The sequence below is a fragment of the Lemur catta genome, chromosome 9 (assembly GCF_020740605.2).
Source record: "Lemur catta isolate mLemCat1 chromosome 9, mLemCat1.pri, whole genome shotgun sequence".
Lineage (NCBI taxonomy): Eukaryota > Metazoa > Chordata > Mammalia > Primates > Lemuridae > Lemur > Lemur catta.
Genome location: NC_059136.1, coordinates 73,003,539 through 73,028,251, shown reverse-complemented (window position 1 = coordinate 73,028,251; position 24,713 = coordinate 73,003,539). Strand labels below are relative to the sequence as shown.

The following is a 24,713-nucleotide window of genomic DNA, read 5'->3' as shown; positions in this document are numbered from 1 at the left end:
TTAAGTCCTGGAGAAACAAAAGTTACCTGTTATAAAAATAAGTCTAGCAGCAATACAAAAGTTGGGGCTGAAACCAAATTGGGGAAAGTGCGGCAGGCAAGCCAGGCGCCGCTGCAGGCAAGGCCGGCGAGGAGCTGTTGAAGTAGATCAGCAGGGAGGGTGTGAGCGTCTGGCTGGTACTGTGGCTTTAAACAGGTACACCAGGAAGCCCAGGCCTGTCCCCCAGTCGTCTTCTCCACCCTCACTGTCTCTGGCACTGGTGTGTCTGTTGCAGGCAGGTGCAGCGTCTGGAGGACCTTAGCAACTGGCCTTGGACAGGAGCAGCTGAACCTCGAAAGTGTGTCCCATTCTTTCCCACTTATGCCCACCTGTGGCCAGACCTTGGCTAGAGCAGCACTCCCTAGAGTAGGCACAATGGCCACCAGTTTCAGAAGGAGCTTGAGAGCTTGTTAAAAGTGCCTATTTCTAGATCCCACCCAGCAAATGGAATCCCTTGGAGTTTGACACAAAATCTGCACTTTTTACAATCTCTCCAGGGAAGACTGACATTGAGAAGCCCTGCAAGACACCACTAGACAAGTAATTCTTAAACTGAATTAACCAACTCACTGGTGGAGGGAGCTTTTTGAAAATAACCTTTAGGCTCCATTCCTCCAGGGATCCGGAGGCCTTGGGTCAAACAGGGAGTCCTGATACACCCCAGGCTTGGACACTCGGTCAGATTTGAGAACCATTGCCCAATATTGCCTTCCTGGCAAATTACCCTTCTGCTGCGTGAATAAATGAAATAATTAGTTCACAAACCTTTCCTAGTATAATTACAAAGGGATAGCTGAGCTGCAGTTTTATTGAATTACCACAGAAAGATTTTGAAAAACAAAGAGGCTATGATGAAAGGAGAAGAAGGTCCCTCTCCCAACTTATTGCTATTAAGAGATGGCCTTGAACAGGAACAGCTACCGATGACCACAGCACTTATCACCCTGGTGCGCTACAAGGTGCGTATTATGTAGAACACCACCTGACGTGGGACCAAGATCACCTTTGATCTAATCACTTGCATCAGAGTCCTTTTCCTGCTCCTCTCTCATTTGCCTCAGAAATCTAGGGGAACTCCCTTTAACCCTGTCCTGCCTGTGTTTCCAGTTCAGAAAGCAAGGCTCATCGTTTATCCCACGTGCTCACTTGACAGGGTATGTGGGGTTAATTGAGCCCGACAGGGTCTAATCCAATCATGGACCTAGGAAGTAGGAGTTAGGGCAGAGGAGGATGAAGCTGCTAAAACAGATGACAGTTACCAATTCTGTGGCAGTGTTTCCCAAACCTGGCTCTGCAATAACCACTTGGAGAGCCTAAAACAGCAATAAAAAAACAGACTCCTGGGCCTTGTCCACCATATTAGAATCTAATTATTACAGTAGAGATAGTTTATGTGACTTAAAATGAGATTCAGGAGCTGAAGTAGAACATCTGCTGAAGCAGAACATTATGTCTATCTTATCACTTAAAGCAAATCGGGCTCCACTATTTATTTTTTCTTGATTTTATGGTTGTTCCTATTCAAGCTCTCTGCTCCATAAGAAACTCTGTTGAATGCATTGGAGTGAGATTTTTCTGGTTTCTGAGTGAAGATGATGAAAAAACAGTGTTGGAAAATTTTTCAAGGGAGTAATGGTAACAGCTCAACATTTTTGCTTTAATTCACCATGGTGGGACAAGCAGGCAGGCTCCCAGCAAGAGACCTTTTAAGAACTTCCAAGTTAGAAAGGGGATGAGCTTCCTCTGAGCTTGAAATGTGAGCCTTCCCACAATTCCTATTGTTTGAACATTCATGGAAAGAGAACAGTACAAGAATATAAATGAACTACCCTTTCTAATGACCGCCAAGGAGAATAAGAGAAGGGTTTACTTTGAAGCTTAGCCCTGCTAATAATAGGGCTGCTCACCCATTTGGCTGGGAAATTCCAGAAAAGAAAAATCCCACTGAAGCCTAGAAATATTTAGTCCAGAATTATTAAGGAAGGACAAACTCCATCCAGAGAGTTAAGAAAGACTTCACTGACAAGATCACTTGAGCTGAGTGTTGAAGGGTGAATACACACAAGGGTGCCAGGTGGAGGAGGGCAGGGACATTCTAGGGAGTGGGAAGAAGAGGAGGAGGAGGAGGCTGGGGGAAGAGAGAGGTATGCACGTGCATGGAAATAAGAACAAAAAATACCACATTTTAGTGTTGAAAGTGCAGGAAAGGGTGGAGATGAGTGCATAAGGTGTTAGTGTTTGGAGATGGGCGATCTAAGGGGTGGCTCTGGAGTTGCAGGTCATACAAACAAGTGTGTCCTCCAGTAACAGGGAAGCCATCTAATCTTTCCAGGAGGGGAGCTTGTTTCTAAATCAGGTAAAAGTTTTAACAAGGTGATTCTGTAACCGCCCTTCACAACTTCCCCCGCACCATGCATTGAACAAATTTCAATTCCTCTCCCTTAACTACTTGACCTTTGAGTTCTTTCCCAGAAATGGTGGATTTTTTCCAAGACAAAGGAGCTGAAATTCTGAAGGCCCCTGGGCAGACTTCCTGAGCCAAGATTCACCACCCCCCATGACCTGTCCCAAGGCACATGACCTGCTCCCTTGTAAAATACACCACTACCTGCCCCAAGGCATGTGGCCCCTCTTAAAAGCCTATGATTTCTCATAGTTGGAGAGACGGATTGGAGACAGCTGCTCCTGTTCTTCTGGTAAGACCTCTGTCGTTTCCTTAGCAGTCCTTGGCAGTCTCAATAACTGGATCTTTGTGCAATCGGCAACTGGATCTAGACCAAAACACTGTAGAAGTTTCCACAACAATTCCAGTTGCAGAGTGGCTTAGTTTAAGGAGGGACTGGAAATTGGGATTAGGAGGCCAAATTAGAAAGCTAATGCAATTGTCTTAAAAGAAAAAAAAAAAAAAAAGGATGAATTATGGTGGGGATGAAGGGGATGCCAGAAGTTAAAGTGATTTGACTAGGATCACATAAAGTGGCTTCTTGAGTTGTAATCCTGTAGTTTTTCATACTCTGCTATAATTGTTTGCTGTCATTTGCTCTTTTTCAAGAATATATGCCCTGTTATCTCCTGCACCCACAGGGCTTATTAGGTAGATAGTGAGGGATTTGAGGTCTCCTAGGGATGAAAGTGGGTGTTGTTGCCCCCATTTTGGTCCTGCCCAACCCTGATTCTCCATACCTGGGGGAGGAGGGAGTACCCTATGAATCCACCAATCAGAACTTGGTGCACCAGCTGCAAAATAATGCAGAGGACTCTCTAGCCCACGGGCCAAGCCACATACCATAAAGTTGAGAAAGGGACCTAGAATCCACTTGCATAGTTAAGGGTCAGGTCATGTGATTCCCAACTGTCCAATCAAAGTGGTTCCATGGTGACCTCTGAACCACGAGGGAGGTCGCTATCCAGGCATTATAAAATAAGATACAGACCATCGCCAACTTCTCTCTCTTTTTTGCCCTATGTTTTGCTTTTCCTGCTGTGACAATGGGTCCAGTCATCATCTGTGGTGTATGTACCATGCTCTATAAACCTATATCTTGCTCTTGCCATATAATCCTATCTTTCTCTCCTCAATAAACTTCATTTTCATGCTTGCATAACTCTGGCGTGTCTGATCATTCTTCCGCCATGAGCACGCCAAGAACCGACAGTTTCAGACTAAAACCTGGCAGACTGATTAGCAGTTTCCCTTCCCTGAAATACCGCTGCAGTAATCACATTCTGATTTGCATCACCTGTAAACCTGTTTTAGCGAGGATTTGCTCCCGTACCCTGAATCTGCCTTTGGATTTAATAACTGCGTATCTCTCTGCTTAGGATACAAAAACATACATTAAGTGGGACACCGAAGCCAAACACATTTTTCCCACGCACCACCAGGACATTTGCCCTGTGAGGTTAACTACAAAATGTAGAAACTTCAAAAAGGCCCTTTATCTCTTCTCCAAAAGAGCCTGATCCCAAGCAAAATATTCCAGCAACTCTGTATTTTCTTTTCCAGGGCTTCTACAGAGGCCTTTTTTTTTTTTTTTTTTTTTAGTTTTTCCAAAGCGTAGTACTTCCCAAAAAGATGACACATGATGGCTCAAACCTCTTCAGTCTACAAAGGAAAAGGAAAAAGAGGGAGAGAAAGGGAAAAGAATATGTAAGTTCCTTTTTGCTCTCTCTCTTAGCCTCGGAGGAGGCGACAGTCAGGATGCTGCTTTCTGGTGGCCTCACTCTCTGATCAACGTCAGGGACTGAAAGACGATGGAAATGAGGGAGGTGGGAAGTTATAGCTCATCTACGTGGTTTTTCCTTTTTGAGAGTAAGGCTGAGGATTCAACTTCCCTGTAACTGCTACAGTGGCTTACTTATAGTAAGTATATATTGGTTATTAAATTAAGTGTGTTGAATTGCATCCTTATATGATTTTTTTAAAAAATTTGTGCAGGTCTGCATAGTTTTAGAGAACTTCCCCACTATCTGTCCTTTCCATAATCCTATAACATAATCAGTGGAGGTCTTGCTATCTCCATTACATAGATGATAATCTAAAACGTGGGTTAAAAACTTAACCAAGCATCAATAGCTAGCAAGTCACAAAGCCAGAACTCAAACCTAGGGTCCAACTCAGTGTTCCGCTCTCTCCAGGATTCTCAGGCCTTCCATGGGACCATCATCACAAGTATTGTGTCCAAGGAGCCTGGACTTAGATTTGTGTAGATCTTTCCAAATTCTTGGGCAATGATGGAAAGAAAGCCTCCATTTTCTGGTCGTGAAAGAAATTTTGAAAACCAGGAAAATGATTAAGGAATACCACTGATGGGTATTTGTCCATCCATCAGAGTTGAAGGAAACTTATCAGGATTATTCTTAACATAAGAATATGACACAGATGTTCCATGATTGTCTATTATATCAAAGCACCATCTCTCAAATGAGGTTTCCACACTTGAGGATCACCTGAGGGTCTTGTAAAAAATGGAAATCCCAGACCCCACCTCCACCTACTGAGTTGGACTCCCTAGAGTTTTAGCCCAGAAATCTATTTAAAAATCTCTAGGTGATTCACATCCAGTAAAGTTTGAAAAGAATCACTGGACTAAGGACTTAGTCACCTAATTTAACCTCTCCAGATATTTTGGCTCAAAATATTTTTTTTATCTGCAAAATGAGATAATAAGACCTTACCTCCCTAGAGCTGAGAAGCTAGATCCCATTATCTCTTCCCTGTACAAGGTTCTAAAACCTGCCATTCAATTATTTGCTTTTCTCATCAATCATTACTGATGATTCATTCCTGCTTCCCTGCTTCATCCTCTTCTTCCAAATTCCCTTCTAAAACGTCTTGTCACAGAGGTTCTCCTGAATCTATCCCTTCTGTGAAACTGACCTCAAATGCTCCTGCCCTGAGTTCATTCCCTTCTCTTCTCTGAACACTTGAAGCATCTGAGGTCCCAGCACTGCTTTGGCCCAAGGCAGCAATTGCTTTGTGGTGACAATCCCTGCTACGTCTATGTTATGACTCTTATCTTGAGAGCAGGGACTGTCCTTGTTGATGACCATGATATCGACTGACTGATGCTGTGTAAACTGTCATTTCAAAACAGTTTTATGATCACTTTAATATGCATGTTGAATCATTGTGACATAGATCCCCTAAAAAGCCTACTATGCACAGACTCCAAGGTTAGTTTCTGACAGATTTGAGCTCATAGGAATTTGACTTTTGTTAGCCAAATACATTTAACTCCCCAGTGTCTATATCTTTAGACTCTTCAGTTCAGAAAGAGTATAGATTATTTCCTAACTACAAAGGTATTTTAATTAAACTAAAAAAAATGCTGAGTTAAAATAACTAGTCTGTGGCTTACTAGGGAAATATGCTTGAAGATAATGTTGAGCATGGAAAGAGAGAGGTAAACCAACAACTCAGACCTTCTCAGTGCCCTGAGGATAGATGGGAATAGGACAGATCATATTTCTGACTCAGAAGCAGGCAACATCCAACTTTCCCCCAAAACAATACATCTATTTAAATCAGGGCTATCTGCTAAAGTATATCAAGAGCCCCTGGTCAAGAGTTCCTTTGTTACAGGATTGCAATAAACAGTCCTCAGTCTTAACAAAGTTGGTGAGAGAAGATGCTTAAATACTATCTAACTGTCAGCTTTAATGCCTCTGTTTTTTTTTTTTTTCTTAAGTAATCAGTTCTCTTATTTTAAACTCAAACTTTTGAACCTTGTGTCATTCAGGTTTGGAATTGGAAAGGGAGGCTAATCTCCCAAAAGGCAATTACATGGAGAAATCCACTGGAGAATTAGAGCGATGGCAAGAGGGCACCCAGATGGAAGGATCAGCATTTTCTCAGTGAGTCCTGGTGTCTCTCTGGAAGTTCTCTATGCATTCAAGGAAAACAAACATGGCAGGCGGAAAGAAATCTCAACAAGCTTCCTCAAAGATCACTGCTTTTCATTGCTCCATCATTATCTTAACTTTATCCTTTTCCATAATGGTCCATACAGCTGAATATTGATGAAATTTGAAACTGTGAATTATCATTCGATCCCATTGCAGATTTACCTGACATTGAGTGTTCTGGAGTGTGCTCTGTGGGAACAGAAAGCAGGAAACAGTGGGGGCGAGGGAACAAATAGGGAGCTAAGAAAGCAAGTGACATGAAAAATATCCTACTGGCTACGATTTAGCAAATGACCAGAAAACGGTCAAAAGTTTACATCCAGCAGTATTGTTCTTCAAAGGAGTTTACTAGAATTCACCATCCTAAAAGTATAAGAACTAAAAGTTTACTGATGGGGAATCTCTCAAACAATAACAAATGCATTGAAAGTTAGTGGATCAACAGATGCAGGGCAGCATATGGCCTCCATGCGCCCCAGCAATTTTTGCCTTCCTGTGTCCCTCCCACCATAATAATATCAATACTAAAAATTATTTTGATATAACTTTTAAGTATTTAAAATACTTTTTTCTGTTTCAGGCAAAATTTAATAGATTTGTATGGGCCCTAAAAATGTTACATTTTTCTGATATGAGAAAAAAATTAAAATATTATTTGACCCTAAAAGTTCATTTTTTTTAATTTTAAGAGAAATTAAGATTTTCATGGGTCCCTAAAAGTATTGTGCACTGTGCTGCTGGGCTTAGTGGATAAGTTGGCCCTGCATCGCTGAAGTAAAGATCATGACTGGTTTGAGGCTAAATAGGTCTTTTCCATTCTGAATGCCTATTTGTCAGATTTTACTGGGTACCAAAACCCCATCCGTGCCAGATACTCAGTGGTGCAGCTAAAATTAAGAGATATTTGGGATGCTATCTTTTCTGTAAACCTGCTTCTCTTACAGGGCTAGTCCTTCTAACTGACAGAAAGTCTCAGGTCCATTCTCTGACTTTCAAGTAATGGCCTAGACTGGGAAATTCTATTTACAGCACTAGACTAAGACTGTTTTTCCAGGTCCTCTGACTCAACTAGCTTGTGTGATGTTCTCATGATATTTGACCAGCAATTATATTTCTCCCAGATCCTAGAGACCTGTTAAAATTTTCAAGAATTATCATTGGTTAATTGAATTTAGTAACTAAGCTAAGACTTGATGATGGTGGTGACTATAGTGATGACTACAATAAACATGTTTTCTTATACATATTTATACATTCAAGAAAAAAAATACGAGTATGTGAACTTCAGTTGATTTTCTCCCGTAGGTCAATATACTTCATTGGCTCTGCTTGTTATTTAACAGCCTTATTTCTATCTCCCAAGGAAAGAAAAATAATAAAATAAAAATATTTTCTCTTTGGTTCTCCTGGAGAGAGTTGGAACCCATCCTATTAAGTGAACTATCCCAAGAATGGAAAAATAAGCACCACATATACTCACCAGCAAACTGGTTTCCCTGATCATCACCTAAGTGCACATTTGGGAATAACACCAACTGGGTATCGGACAGAGGTGAGGGCTGGGGGGAAGGGATGGGTGTATACCTACTTGATGAGTGCGATGCGCGCTGACTGGGGAATGGACACGCTTGAAGTTCCGACTGGGGGGGATAGGAGTGAGGGGAAGGATGGGTGTATGCCTACATGATGAGTGTGATGAGCACTGTCTAGGGAATGGACACGCTTGAAGCTCAGACTCGAGGGGTTGGGGGGGCATGGCAATATATATAACCTGAACTTTTGTACCCCCATAATAAGCTTAAATAAAAAAAATGGAAAAAAAATTTCAAAATACTTTACATCAATATAACAATAATGAAAATTAGCTCAGAATTAAATTAAAATGGCAAGACAAATCTAATGAAAAGAGCACTGGTAAATGTGAGGTTTTAGCCTTACTTTTGCCACTTACACTAATGAGAATATGGGAAACTGAGATGCCTTTTCCAGAGTAAAGAAATTGAGAAGAACTAGAGAACTCCAAATGCCTCTTCCAAAGCTACAATTATATGAAAACAACAAAAAGCTTATAATCTCTAATTAATAAAAGTGCTTACTTCTTCACAGCATGTATGCATATCTATCTGAATTGCAAATTCTTTGGAAAATTCTGGTTCCTAGTCACCAATCCATACCCTCACCCACTTCAGAGGTTCTGATTTTTAACAGTCTCCCCAGAATTGGAAAGCACTAATCTAAATATGAGAAAATTTATAAATGTTCCCATTTTGCAAGAGTTCTGGACTATGTCCAAATTAACAAAGATTATGTTAATAGAGATAAAGGCAGGGGGTGGAGGAGAGTGTGGGGGCTGGAGAAAAAGACAAGAAAACCAACACCTCTGACAATCTTGTAAGCCTCTTCCAGTAAAGAAGATAAGTCTGAAAGATCAGGAAGTTGGAGAGTTGGGAAAGCAAAAAAAATACTTAGATAATGAAATAAAATTCATCAGAAATCAAGGCTATATTGGGGGGGGAAATCACATTTCTTAAGTGACCCTTTATACTGTGCACAGCACCACCTTGAGGAAAACAATAAAAAATACTATAAAATAGGGCCTGATTCATTCACTGAGTTATTCACTCAGAATTTGCTTAGCACTTCTAAGCATACCAGACACAGTTCTGAATGCTCCAGATAAAACAACAAAACAAAACTAAACGCAACAATAAAAAAATCCCTGACCTCTTGGAATTTATATTATCAAGAAAAGCAGCCTTGTTTTTTTAAAAAATTTATGGTTGTATATAAATTCATTTTACAAACTTTTTATTTCTTTTTCTTTTTTGTAGAGACAGGGTCTTGCTATGTTGCCCAGGCTGGTCTGGAACAGCTGGCCTCAAGTCATCCTTCCATCTCGGCCTCCCAAAGTGCTGGGATTACAGGTGTGAGCCACCACACCCAGCCTCATCTTACAAACTTTTAAAAAATGTAGTAAGAATTTAAAGGAAATCTTTTGTATCACAAATGTAAAGAACATGGTAATTTTTTTAAATGAGTTTTCACAGAAATGATTTGCATAAATCAATTTATATTTTAATACTTCATGGTCAATTCCAAGATTTCTAACAACAACAACAAAAAAGGCAGTGTAGTAGATGCTACCTAGTCATCCATTATTTCATTTTCAAGACTGAAGCACACATACCCCTAACTGCCAGGAATGCAGGCTTCTGAAGGCTCACAGCTGATTATATCCCCATATCAGGCAGTCACTGGGCTGTGGTTTCCCCTCCTTCCAGGAAGCTATTTAAACTTGGGCAAGGAAGCTCTCTTTAGCAAAAAGTATTTTTGAGCCTTCATTTCTCTTTGTGCTTCAGCCTGGATAGATTCTATCGCTGTGTTTTCAAGTTCACTAATCTTTTCTTCTATAGTTTCCAATCTGTTTTTAATTCTATCCAGCAAATGTCCATTTCAGATACTGTAATTTTTATTTCTAGAAGTTTTATCTTCCATGTATCTCTTTATTGTGCTCAGGTTCGTTAAATTTTTGAGCATTTGGGGATATTTATATGTTTTAAAGTTTGCATCTGCTAATTCCATCATCTCTGTCATTTCTGGGTCTGTCTCTACAGACAGAATTTATTCCTGATTATAAATCTTATTTTCCTGTTTCTTGTCATGTGTAATAATTTTTTATTGGATGCAGGAAAATTGTGAGTATAATATTATTAAGTGCTTGAATTTTGTTGTCTCTCTTTAAACAGTGTTGATTTTTATTCTTACAGGAATTTATGTTATTTGCAGATCAGCTTGTGCTTTTCAATGATAGTTTTTAAGCATTGTTAAGGTGGTTCTAGTGTATCCTTTACTCTAGGAATAGTTTAGCCCCAGTGCCAAGACAAGACCCTTCTGGGGTCTTTCTAGGCCCCAGTTGAGTACCAAGGATCTCCACTCTAACGGGCCACAGATAAAACAACTCTCTGCCCTGTATGAGCTGCAAGAATTTTTCACTTGACATCTCTCTGGTCATTCTTTCCCTAGGTTCATTGAAGTTTCACTGCACGCATGCAGAGCTAAGGATTTTACCCAAAATAAAGGGAATCCTTAATACAGATTTCTAGAGTTCTTTTTTCCTATAGATTCCCTCCTCTTCAGAACCCTGCCCCACATCTTCCAGCTGTCTCAAAGTCTCTACCTTTCAATATCTCTCCTAAGCTTGGTGAAGTCATTGTGCCCCCAGACAGAAAGCTGGGGTGATGTTGGGAGTGCACCTCAAATGTTTCCCTTTCCTTAGGCATCATGGTTCTGCATTTCCTGTTCTCCAATATCTGAAAATAGCTGCTTCATACATTTTGTTCAGTGTTCTAGCCATTTACGGCATGAGACTATATCCAATCCTGACTATTATATATTGTGGCTAGAACCAAGTTCCCAAATTCCTTTTTATCTCATCTGTACGTGTAGTATTAGCATTAATACAAGCTCATTTCAGTAATGCATATCTTCCATTTTAATAACATTGTTCTTTACGAAAATGCCTTTGAGGTCCAATGTGGGGAGGTAGGGAGAGCAGAGCTTTTGCCCTTGGCCAGTCCTGGAGTAGTGGGAATGGAGGTAGGTACTGGAGTAGAGAATTCAGAAGAGATGTCTACATCCTCAGGGCCACAACATGCCAACTCTACACTTCTGTATTTGTATAGGAGTTGGAAATCCTAGGTCAGTGATTCTCCGGGAAACAAGAAAATGAAGGGCGGTATTGCAAGGGAAGAAAGTAGCTAGAATCTAGATTCAAAATTATGCCAACTTGAGTTGTTCTAAGTCAGCCAAATGTTTGAAAGTAGTGGCTTACCAAGACTTTATTATTTTGAAACACATTTTAGACTCTTCTCAAGCGAATAGATGAAGTAAATGTTGCCAAGCATAAGATCTTATATCTTGCATGTAAGATCTCCTACGTTCCACATTTGATAAGCTTGTGCTTGGTGTTCGAAGGTCACCACAAACACCACTGCAAAAACTCAAACTACAAGTGCCAATACTCCATCATAGGAATTGAAAAAATATTAATATTGATAGAATTGAGTCCAAATTATTTTCCTATCCCTTCCTCAGTCTTCAATATCTGCCAGAACTAAATGATGAGGACATTAGTTTTTATAGATGGCTATTTATATGAATAAATTATGAAAATACAGTAGATCGTCCAATCGTGGAGGAAATTGCTACAAGTGCTTGACTTTGGAATGCATTTTATAAGAAGAGTTGCTTTCTAGTTATAAATGCATTCAAGTAAAATTAAAGTGACACAAAATAGCAATAATCCTTAATTTTCTTTCAAAGCCCTTTGTCCAACTACAATATTACTTAGTGACAGCAAAGCCTTTACAATGCAGTAGACATGGATCTTGGCAGTACCATGAGCATCTCCATAAACTCGGGGAAAATTATTTAACTTCTCTAAGGCTTATTAATTACAAAACGAGGATGGTTTTTATCCGACAGATTGGGTTTTATCAAAATTTTTTACAGCATAAGTGACCTAGTACATTCCTGGACACACACAGTAGGCATTCTATATTGGTCAGAAAAGTAGAAACCACACATCAAAGAGATTTTAATACAAGGAATGTTGAAGCTGGTATTGGAGAACTAAAAAAGTTACACAGAGTTAACACAAAGAGAGTGACAGCAGGACTCAGCTACTACCCCCTATGACTGCAGGAGCAAAAGGAAAGGGATGGAGTATTAGAATGCCAGTGCTTGGAGGAGGGGTTCCGCGAAGCTGGGACTCAGACTTGTGAGGCTAGAGCATGCTGCCCAGCTGGTGATGAAACTCCTACAGGCACGCAAAGAGGCCGGGGCAGTGATTGTGCTCACCTCATCTGTTTCTCTTCTCTCAGGGATCACTGTTCTTTTTGCCTGATGTCTTGCCTTGAAAACCATTGTTTTATATATAATTTGTCCAGTTTTTGTTGTTATAGGTGGAAAAGTAAATCCGGCCCCTGCTACTCTATTTAGCCAGAAGGGGAAGTCGCTAGTGCTTTCTAAATAAATAAATTAGCCACTTCTGGGGGGATCAGTTTAACTGGTTCTGTCTTGCTCTGTGTAGTTTTTCAGTGAACCTATAGAATCAAGCAATTGTTTTGGCATACGTAGCTATAATGTCAATTAATGACATGCATCTTTCTAAGACCAAAAATTTTTAAATAGAGCTTTTTTAAATAGCTCTCTCCTGCTTTAAAAGCCAGTCCATCAATAAATTCTGTTAGCTCTAACTTAGAAATATACGCCAAATCCCACTGCTTCTCACCCTCCCCGTTGTCCTCCCTACTAGGAGGCACCATCAGTACATGCTTGGAATGTTGTTATGATTTCCTAATTGACCTACTTACCTCTGACTTTCTGAACCTGACAGCCATGATCCTGCTAAAATGTACATCAGATCACGTCACCCTTCTCCTAACCACCCTTCAGGGGCGCCCATCTCACTCAAAGTAAAAGCCAAAATCCTTGCCCTGGCCAACAAGGCTCACTACAATCTCTCTCTACCATTATCTCTCTGCCTTTTTCTCCTACTACTCTTCCATTTGCTCAGTCTTTTCCTGCTATACTTGCTGTCTTGCTTTTCCTCAATCACCGCATGCTGGTACCACAGAGCCTTTATTCAGTCTCATTTCTCTTCCTGAGTTATATGCGTGGCTCATTCCCTAACTGCCTTCAAATCTTTACTCAAATGTCATATTCTTTGGTCCTACCAGCATGATCCAAACCCTTGCAATTGTCAAAAAGAATCCATTTTCATCACATGTAACAATATGGTGTAGAAATAGTTTGCCTTATGTCATGACAGCAAAGCAAGGCAAGCTTCGAGACGCTTTCTCTTCTGATGCTTGTTTAATTCATGCGGAACCCATCTATCCAGCTTCTTTACCTTGCTAATTTGTTTCCAATGGTCTGATATTGTTGGAGTAGTAATGTCAAACCTTGCTGCTAATTCACACGTAGGTTAATATGGATTTGCTTCCACTACAGCTCTCAGCTCATTATCCCCCTTGGTCTCAGGTCACCCATGTAGCTCATTTTCAAGATGAAAATCACCAGAATGGAACTTCTCAAACCATCGATATACTATGCGTTCATTAGCCACATCCTTCCCAAACACTTTGTTGATATTTCGAGCTGTCTGCACTGCATTGGTTCCACGACAGAACTCATATTCAAAAATAACACAAACTTTGTACTTATTCATGGTTTCATAAAAATTGCTCTAAAAAAAATTGGAAAGATAATCACAAGCCAAACCATGCATTTGGAAGAATGAGGATGTACCTTCACAATAAAAACAAAACAAGAAGTGTCAAAGTGAAATGTCAGAGATATCAACTGCCAGACTTAATACTTAAGGAAATCTGACACTTCATACTTAATATGCTAGTATTTATTATAACGTAGGAACACTCTAAAAGAAACTCATAATCTCAATTTCTGGAGAAGCTTCTGGCATCATGGCTAACAAACTTAGACTTTGGAGGGACAGAGAGCTAGTTTTGAACTCTGGCTCTGGTATTGATCAGCTGAGGAACTTTAAGCTAAATATTTAACCTCTCTGAGTCTTAGTTTATACTTTTATAAATATCTCCTGAAGAAGATGAGGTTATGCATAGAAAGTTTAAACATAGTGTCTGGCACTTAATAAGTACTCAACAGTCTGTTATTATTATTGCTATTTCATTTTCTGTCTCAGGTTCTTGTCAATCACATTATTCAAATGGAACATTATTTTCCCAAACTTATTTACCAGATAGGAAATATTCAATATTAACTCTGTTTAAATAAATCTAAACATCCTCCGTCAGTCGTTTTCTAATGGCTATTTTAGTATAGTTTGGGTAGATATGAATCAAAGAATATATTTTTAAAGAATTTGTTTACAACTTAAAAAGAAAAGGTTATACCTCACTAGGTATAACTCCATGTTCCTCAATTGTCTTGATTAATGATAATTGACTCGAACTAAACTGATACAAGCTACACTGAGGTTGCAGCACAGAAGCATGAAGTCTCCAGGACAGGTGTTGTGTAAAGGAACAGTAGGAGTCCCTCCATGATTTTCCGACCCAGACTGCTGTCCTCACTGTTGACGTGTCTGCCACCCTGTTGCTAGGTGTCTTGTATCCCAGGCAAGGCAATTAGTCACCAAGAAAGTAGTTTTAGATCTTTCTGCCCAGATAGAAACATTTGTTTTATAACCTGTTGCTTATAAATTCCCAGAGATTAGTGTGCCCATGTGATACCTTTCCAATATACCATTTCTCTACTGGGTTGATCAAGGGCAGCAAACATGACCTGATTCTTCTATCACCAGCTCTCAGACAGTGCCTGCTACATGGCAGATGTGCAGCAAATCCTGAATCCTGAATTACCATATCACTTTGGAGCAGCAATGTGTCTTATTTGATTTGGTTTATCTAGATGGTTGCCCAACCACCCCTGAAGGATATGCACTTCCATCAACCACGGTGAATGACTTCCTGCTTTAGTGATTCTCAGCTGGGCAAAGGAAGTGGGAGGAAGGTAGGCATGCAGTTTATCACTACTGACAATCTTTGGTTGCTGTTGTACTTTTGTGGGTTTTTTTTTTTTTTTTTTTGAGTACTCAGAGGTCCCTAGACTTCACTAGATTATTGACAAGTAACATCGTATTAACATCAATATCCAAATGTCATGTTCTTGCTCACACTCGGTCATGCAGAACACCAGCCCTTGCAAAGTCCACCCTGCTCCCAGGCCCTGCCCACAAAGGTGTTCCTGAGAATCACCAGGGATGTCCCTCCTGTGTCTTCTTGGTATCTCATAACTAACCCTTCATCACAAGGCTTCTTGTACTGTCCCCTGCTGCCTATGAGAGTATCTCCATTACCACAGCAGGCAAGACACTAATACCAATGCCAAGAGCACTGGTTTCCAAAGCTCCTGCAGCCACTGACCCTCGAGGTGTCAGAGCAGTGCAGGGCTCCATTCCGATGGGCAGACTGCTTCTCTCCTATCTCTACAGCAAGCTGTTACCTACGCCTGCAGCAGAGCTGCTCACATCCACCTCCACGCACGGGGTCTCAAGAAAATTGCTCCTTCAGCCTCTGCCCGGAATCCTCTCTCTGTCCAGTCCAAGAAGCTCAGGGGACAGATATCTTTCTATGCCTTCCATTATCTTCTTTGTCATTTCAGTAAACCAAAAAACAAACAAGCACTTCTTCCATTTCTACCAGAATACCAAGATCCCCCATGTGCCAATCAGACAAATAAGCAGTGACAGGCCACAAGTTCAAATGGTCAAACTCTACGTCCTCATCTGGACTGAGCTTTGGCATTCTGCCACATGTTTTAAGACAAAGGGAAGCTTGTTTATGTATTAGTTCCATGTAGTATTTCACTTGGCTCATAACTGTACACTATGAACCTGTTTCTAACTAACAGTTCCAATCTAAATTCACTTTGTTGTGGTTGTGAAGTTAATAATTGAGAAACATGGATTTTGGTTCCAGTTCTTCCTGAAATAATCTGGGTGATACTGAAGTGGACAGTTAACCGACTTGGGCCTGCTTCTCCATCCACAAAATAACATGGTCAGTCCACATAGTTTCTACAACCCTCCCAGGCCTAATATTGCATGACGTTTGCTGCCAATACAACAAAATACTCTCCTTTTATGTGGCTTTCAGTGATGATGGTAGTGGTTTTGGTGTTCTCTGCAATAATAGTAAGATATTATATTAGATGTCAGTTATTGCTTTTAGCTCCAAACATCTTTCTTATCCTTTCACATACAGTTGAGGCTGCAATCTGTGAGGTATACTATATGTCCTAACTAGTTTATTAAAAAATTAATATTATTTTCCCAATATAGAACAGATCATGTTGAATTTAGAGGACGGACAGAAAATGCATAATGAGAAGAAAATCAGTATGAAGTGCCTGTTTGAACATGTTATCCCAGCCCTGCATTGAAATATCACCCTCATTTCTCATAGCTGCCAATGCCAAGGTAGTATATGATATGGGCATATTTAACAGAGCAAACAAAATTGTTGATGCTTGTGCAAAGAAAGGCTCTTTCATATTAACAGCCACAATATTTTACTTGGAAGTTGTATTTAAACAACCTCAGTAGTTTGGATCACAGCCTGAGAAAGCTTAAGAGTTTGAGACTGTATCTGCTGATACTCTCTCATACGTCCGTGTGCAGGTAACATCATTCACAGCACTTTCCTAGAAGACAAAAGAAGGATGAGATGGGTAAGTATTGTTGGTGAAATTGATGTTCAGAAGAACGTAAACTAAGTAATATCCATACACGCATTCCTTAAAAGTCTTGAAAAGAAACCTATATAAATAAGACCTATTTGTTAGCTGATTTTGCCATATTATATATAATATGGAAAATCACATATATGTGGTACATATGGTGCATATATAACGTATATATCATGTTTATATATTTATGAAGAAAGCAAGCACACAGTTTGGAATTTTAAGTACTTATTAAAATACTTTAAATGCCAACATTGAAGCAGTTTTGTTATTTTACATACTCTACATTTTTCAAATAAGAATACTAACTTACATTGATGTAGTATAGTATTTTATGGTTTTCAGAGCACTGATACATAATGATGATATGTAATTCTCTCAGAAAACCTTTCATGAAGACACTGTCTACATCTTGAAGTCCAGGAATCTGAATTTTGGAGAGGATAAATAACTTGTCCAAAGTCACAAAAGTACTCACTGGTGGAGATGGAAATCCACATCTTTGGATTCTGAGTCTAGTGTTCCTCCTAATGAACTATAAAACCTATCTGTTTATTGGCTATGTCATGATAAGCAGCAATAAAATCAGTCATCCCTAGTCTTCCCCTTCTGACTTTATAAGAAATAAAATGTATCTTTTTTTTGTAGCTCACAGCAACCTCAAACTCCTGGGCTCAAGCAATCCTCCTGCCTCAGCCTCCTGAGTAGCTGGGACTACAGGCCTGCACCATCATGCCTGGCTAATTTCTTTCTATTTTTAGTTGTCTGGCTAATCTCTTTTTATTTTTAGTAGAGATGGGGTCTTGCTATTGCTGAGTCTGGTCTTGAACTCCTGACCTCAAGTGATCCTCCTGCCTTGGCCTCCCAGAGTGCTAGGATTACAGGCATGAGCCATTGCACCCGGCCTAAAATGTACTGTTTTCATAGAAAGAAAAAAATATCCCTGTATTAAGAAATGAGGTTAGATGCTGTTTACTTCTGTATGAACCTTGTATATTCCCTTAGAACTATTTTATAGTATGTTCAAAATTAGCTTTTTATTCATTTTGGTTCAGGTGGGGGTTTGAGAGGATCCCTCCACTCTGTAGAAGTGGGAAAGACCTTGAAAGCCATCCCAACAGGGAGCAGGATGGATTCTATAAAGTATAGACTTTGGAATTAAACCAACTGGATTTTAATCTCAGCACCATTACATTTTTCTAGCTGTATATACTTAAGTAAGTCAGTGTCTGAATCTTGGAGTCCTTGCCTGTCAAATGGGCTAATAAATCTGGCTCACAGGACTATTGAGAGGATTGGGTAAATAATATTAATATGTGGAAATTTAGGGACATGGTAGCAACATAAGTATTACTTCTTACTTGTGTTAACTCATCCATTGACCAAAAAGATACCACTCCACCTTCATACCACTAGTTTAAAATTCCTTCTCATGCTTTCATTTGGTGTTGAGTTGGAAGAACAGTGAGGGGTTAATCCTGGCATGGAGTAGAGGATCGGCAACAACCCTCAATCCCTGCAAAAGTCTTTCTTGCAAAAACACATGCCTGCTTTGGTTTACCTGTGAGTCAAAGAATTTTTTAAAATTTTCTTTAGTTTTTTACTTCTCTAATCCATGCACATTTTATAATATTAATGATTATACATTTATCTGATCATGTTTTTCCTCATTCTTATAAAGTAAGAGAAAAAGAAAAACGGCATTCGTTATTGTTTGAGAACAAGTTACTTGAGTGATTTTACACTGGGACTGCAATAGATGAGGAAATATGAGAACCACCTCACTCACCACCACCATTTTCCCGTCCACCAGTTTCCTTGTTATGGTGGCTTCCTTGCCATCCCAGTCCTGAACTTGAATCAAGGAATCGTTATCTAAGGTTACTTTACTCTGAAAACCAGACAAAACAAAATTCAGATCAGACTGTCATATTTGAACACCAAAATTTCATCAGGTGCCAAATTCTTTTTAGCTATTATGGTATTCTCAGATAGTTTTAGAATTTGTTTACAATCCCATTTATTTTAAAAGACTTTGTCAACAGTAAATTTGTTGGCTAATTCTGCTGGGGAAAAAAAGTTTTACAAGAGTAAAAACATAATATTATCTTGAAGAGTAAGTGAAATTTTCTTTTTATTTTTTACTATTTAGGCAAAGTGTTATCTTTTTGCATAAAGAATCACAAGTAAACTTCAAGTTTAGAAATATATGTGAAGCCAATTCAAAAGTTCGCTTTCCTCTTTTTACCCCAACAATATTTTCCAGGTTTTTCCTTCTAGTAGATTTTTTTTTTTGGATTTAGCGCAGACATCTTTATTAAACATTTTAGATCAAAATTTTTCTTCCATTTTATATGCCACAGGAATTTAAAGTCTCATATTTATTTATTAATAGTAACTGTCTATTAAAGTGGTATGACAGTTTCTTTTATCAGGATATTATCCTCCATATAGTTTAACAATCCTACGTTGAGTTCATTTATTCAAACAACAAATATTTATTGAACTATCATGACCAAGCTCTGGGTTCTGTGAGACAGGAAATCCTGTCTTTGAGAAACTCACATTCTGGTGCAGAGAGACAGACAATAAACAATAAACATGAAAGTAAATTATGTATTTCAAATAAATGATGTATTTCAATTGGAGCCCATGAGATACAAATGAAAACTCTGTGCATCACTTTCAGGCAGAGGCAATAAAAAGGCCAATCAGTGTCTCTTTATCTTGTAGACTGAGAAGACCACAATTTCCAGATGGTGCAGCTACAAGGCAGTTGAACCTCCTCTGGCCTGGATCCCTGAGAGATTAAGAGGGGCAGATACCCTATCCACCCCGCTTTACATACACAAACTTCCCCAGCTCCACCCCAACGTTACATATGGACTGTGAGCTAGAAATAAATCCACCACTGTGACCTTGTGATTCATTTGTTACGATGGCCTAACTTTGCCTAATACAAATTTAAAACAAGCAACTAATACAAGTTTAATTCATTACAACTTTATGCATGGAAAACTGCTGCAAAATGGAAAGGGAGAAGTTTTGTTTCTGAGAAGTGTAAATATTAATCTAATAAAATGATTCTTAAAATGTGGTCTGCTAAGCATCAATTGAGACTTATTAAAAAATGCCATTTTCAGGTGTCTACCCCAGACATCAAAGTCGCTGAGGATGGGATTGAGCAGTAGGCATTTTTCAAATATCCCAGGAAATTTGTATATTAACATTTAACATCCTCAGAATTAGGCTTTTGCCAAAAGTTTATCATAAAGACTTTAAACATGTTTGCTATAATTGCTTACTTACTTTGGATGATTTCTAACTAATATTCTTATAAAATTTATCTGACAAATTGTTGTAGGCCTCACCTTGGTTTTACGGCCACTTGGTGTGGTTTCCTCAAACTCTTCTCCCAGTTTAAAGGAGATCTTATTGTTTTTAAAGATGCTTTTGGTTTTGATTGTGATCACATCTCCATTTGTACTGATGGTCACTCTGGGTTTTGCCAGACAGCCCAGTTTCCTGCTGGCTCTTCCTATTCCTGGAAACCAGATAAAAGGACATGTAGTTAAATTTGTTGTTGGCTCCAAGAACTTAGATTATCTGGGTAACTCTTTGTTAACCAGGAGGTTTGTGAGTTGAAAAGATTTAATCCTTCATAAATTCACATCTCTAAAGCTAGTAGCTCCACCATTAGATGTTAAAATAGATTACTTTTTGCAGGAAAAAAAAAACTCATTTTTTGCACACAAAACAACCAGTCTCTAGCTGTTGTTAAGTGTGTGGCTTGTTTCTCTAGTCCAGTGGTTATTAATCTTGTTGATTTATGGATCCCTCTGAAAATCTGATTAAAGCTATGAGCTTTATTTTATCCCCTTATTTTACAATTATATCCACTCACAAATAACCAAAATACTTTGATTCAGATTATTCATATAATGTAAGAATGTAAGCTCTTCACTTACATTCTTATATGAACACATATATGGAGTTTGTTTTCTCTATTATTATTCTCATCTATGTATTTCTTATTGTGGTAAAAAATATGTAACATAAATTCCCCATGTTAACAATTTTAAGTGTACAATCCAGTGGCATTAAGTTTATCACAATGTTGTCCAACCATCACCACCATATATAGAATTTTTAAAAATATAAATATTATATCCATTGTTATTCAACTTGCTTTTTCCTCTTACATGTATGTCTTAAAGATTTTCCAAGTCTGTACGTATAGATATATTTATTCATAGCTACATAATGTTCCATGGTATGTATATACCAAAATTTATTTTATCTGTCTCCCTATTTATGAGCAATTTTTTTCCATTTTTGTTATTATAAATAATTCTGCGGTGAACATCCTTGCACACACAGCTTTGTGTATCACATGTAGGAATATTTTCAATAGAAATAGCACTATATACACAGCAATGCCTAAATTAAATTTCTGAGAGAAGATATATTGGGGAAATACTATAATACGGATTACGGAATTCATATTGTAAAATACAACCACAGGATGTGACAGACTGGATAATGGTCTCCAAAGATATTCATGTTCTAATCTCTGGAACTTGCGAATGTTACCTTATATGCCAAAGGGGACTTTGCAGATGTGGTTAACTTAAGGATCTGAGATGGGGAGATTCTCCTGGATTATCAGAGTGGACCCTAAATATAACCACAAGTTTCCTTATAAGAGAGAAGAGGGATGTTAGACTACAGAGGAAAAGGCAGTGTGAAAACGGAAGCAAAGATTGGAGTGTTGCACCCACACGCTGAGAAATGCCAGCAGCCACTGGAAGCTAGAAGACAAGATCTATTCTGAAGACCTCTGAAGATTAGAGCAAATGTTTGTAACATGTCATTTTTTTAAAATAATTGTGTCTTTTTGTTTTAAATCATTTAGTAAAATCATTTGCTGTTTAGTATATGGTGCCTGCATGTTTTGTTAATGTAAACCCATGGTAAATTACGTAAGGGACTATGTCAATTCCAGCCTAGCTTTGCATACAACTGTCTCTTGGTGCTGAATCAATATTTATTTTTTCTATGTAAAAAATTAGAGAGTCCAAGATTAATATTATTTTATACAGAGCAAGTTCTATGCTATCAAAACTCCCATTTTTATTGGCTACGATACACAAGTAAACAAAACTCACCCAGTTCCTTCATGTATTCGTCGAAATTTTCACAAGAAACAGATTTCCATGTTCCTTGGAGCTGATCAACCATTCTGTTTGAGATAAGTTGATCTCAAAGAAAAATAGCTTCATAGGGGTGTGTATGTTGCTATTCCCTGAAATAGTATCAGAACCTGTTTTTAATATAATTCTGGATAGACAGTGCAATGAAAAAAGTCAGGAGGAAAAAAAAAGAAAGAAACTCTAATTCTTGCAATTTTCCCTGAATACCATCCAAAGCAGAAAAGCTTTCTTAAATGTAAATAAGTCAGGATGAAAATAGAAACATGGTAGAGTATTTAGCAGGATTAGATATAACTTTTCCAGCACTAAGTTAGGATCAAAACTAGATGGTACTTCCCTTCCCTAGGCCTTGCCACACACAAAGCTGTATACAAGGGGTGTGCCCGGACCTCTCTGCTGATGCCATTGGGCTCCAATGCCCCAGGTCTCTCTCTTCTCTGACCAAGGGTGATTCAGAAAAAGCCAATTTGTTGGATATTTACAGATATAATATTCTCATTCTTGATAGTTTTAACTAAGAACCAGAGAGACTTTATAGATGATATCTGGCATTGGAAGTAAAAAGTTTAGTAAGGGTTGAAACAACCAATTTAAGCCATGTGCATACTGAGCAAGAAAATGGAACAGAGAAAAAAGAAAGAGACCGTGTTCCACGCACATACAGCCCTGTTCCTGATGGTTCTCCAGGTGCCAGTGCAACTTCCCATAAGCTTAGAGAGTGGTCATTGCCATGAGAACAACAAATATCTTCTTCGTAGAGGCTCCTTAGTTTAAGCCAGTTTCTGTTTCTTTCAACTTAAAGGACAAATACACCGTTATACCTGCCATCAGCCCCTGAGGACATCGTTGTTAATTCTAGGAAGTGCTTGATGTCCATATGTTGACATAGTGATATTAAGAAAAACTGACGTTATAAAATTCTTTTATTTTTATTTATTTATTTATTTATTTATTGAGGCAGAGTCTCACTTTGTTGCCCAGGCTAGAGTGCCGTGGCATCAGCCTAGCTCACAGCAACCTCAAACTCCTGGGCTCAAGCAATCCTCCTGCCTCAGCCTCCCAAGCAGCTGGGACTACAGGCATGCGCCACCATGCCCGGCTAATTTTTTCTATATATATTTTAGTTGGCCAGATAATTTCTTTCTATTTTTTTAGTAGAGACGGGGTCTCGCTCTTGCTCTGGCTGGTCTCAAACTCCTGAGCTCAAACGATCCGCCCGCCTCGGCCTCCCAGAGTGCTAGTATTACAGGTGTGAGCCACTGCACCCAGCCTAAAATTCTTTTAAAACAGGAACGAGAGTATAATAATTCTTGTTAAAATGTTAAATTTCCAAATTCCAGTATCTATAAAGGCACTTATCCAGGCCAATAGTCTTACTGATAATTACTCAAATAACATTTACAGAGTAACTAGTGTTATTACTGTTACACACTTAATATGTGGCTAAGAAACTTTGCATACACTATAGATTTAGTGTCCCAGCTATGATAAAGATAGCTTTATTGGTAAAGGTACCATAGTTCGTTGGTTGGTTTTCCTTTTCTGAGTTAGGCAATGTAACATTATGATTTTTTTTACATCTAAGTGTACAGTCTGTAAGGTTATATCCACTCAATTAGGTAGGCATGAGGCTGAATCCAGGAAGTGATCCACCACTGAGGGTATTGTAGGCAATAAAATTAGGCACCAAAGATACTAAACTCCCAGTATTTTTCAAGAAAATGTTGAATGTGTTGTTACATATGTTGGATGCACATTGATCCTCTCTCTATAACAAGGAAAACCACTGATTGAAAATCACCTCCTTGAAGAAGGTGTCATGGTGAGAGAGGCGTTGATCTCTCTCGAAGGTAGGTTAGACTTGCAGAGGTGTCAGTAGCTGAAGCATGAGATAGAGCCCACATGTGGCTTCTATCTCTGCCACTGTGGCCCCTCCATTCATGTGTCCATCGTGTCAGCTCAAAGACTGGCTAATGTCAACTGGCCTAGATATTTTGTCTACTTGGTGATTCAGTGTTTCTTCTGTGATGGATGTTTTGTGGTGTCCACTCCCATATGTCCACCCACATTCCTTTACATCAAACATCCTTGACTGCAATTTTTCAGTCCTTTCCTTCCAGACCCCTGACCCTGACTATTCGCCTCTGCCCATATGTATGTGTCTATTCCTGTCTCAAGCCACACTCCCTCCACATGAAATGGGTAAGAGGTGCACCACTATGAGCCTTGTGCACTGAGATGATGTTCCCTTACCAGTTCCTCAAGCCCCCTCACACCCTGAGAGTAATGAAATGACTGTTCATTTTCAGCTTGCCCCCCCAGACTGAACTGACCAACCCATTAAATGCTCAGGCTTTTTCTCCTTCTTGAGCTGGTCCAAGAGGACCCCCATATTGTCCTAGGCATGATCTGAGGGAGAGGTATCGGCATGGCCATGTTGGGTGACACGGGGATCTGGGCCACCTGCTCATGCTGTTACCTTATGACTTCCAGTCTTGTTTAGGCCTGATCCCAGATGCTCAATTTCAGTCTTACGATGGACTGTTGCTGGGCCTGCCTGAGGTTCTGACTCGTGGGTCTGACAGAAGCCAGCTCATAATGGACAGTTCCGGACACACTGTTACTTAGCGTCCTATAGTCAACAATTCCGTCTCCACGGGGCCCCAGTAACACACTGGACACTCTTTTTCAAAAGGCATATATGACTCTGTTGCAGATGGTGTGGCCTTGCTCCAGAACCTCAGAAGCCTGTGCTGTGATGCT

The 24,713-nt window shown here is 39.2% G+C and overlaps 1 protein-coding gene across 1 annotated transcript; it reads right to left on the bottom strand.

Moving 5' to 3' along the window:
* Window positions 1-16,557: 16,557 nt before the first annotated feature.
* FABP12 (fatty acid binding protein 12) lies at window positions 16,558-24,485 on the bottom strand. The gene is made up of 5 exons (XM_045560698.1): window positions 24,430-24,485; window positions 21,906-22,042; window positions 20,109-20,281; window positions 18,527-18,628; window positions 16,558-16,695 (listed from the first exon to the last, which is right to left on the bottom strand). Exons 2-5 carry the CDS (start codon window positions 21,976-21,978, stop codon window positions 16,621-16,623), a joined length of 423 nt encoding a protein of 140 aa, XP_045416654.1. The 5' UTR covers window positions 21,979-22,042; window positions 24,430-24,485; the 3' UTR covers window positions 16,558-16,620.
* Window positions 24,486-24,713: the final 228 nt, after the last annotated feature.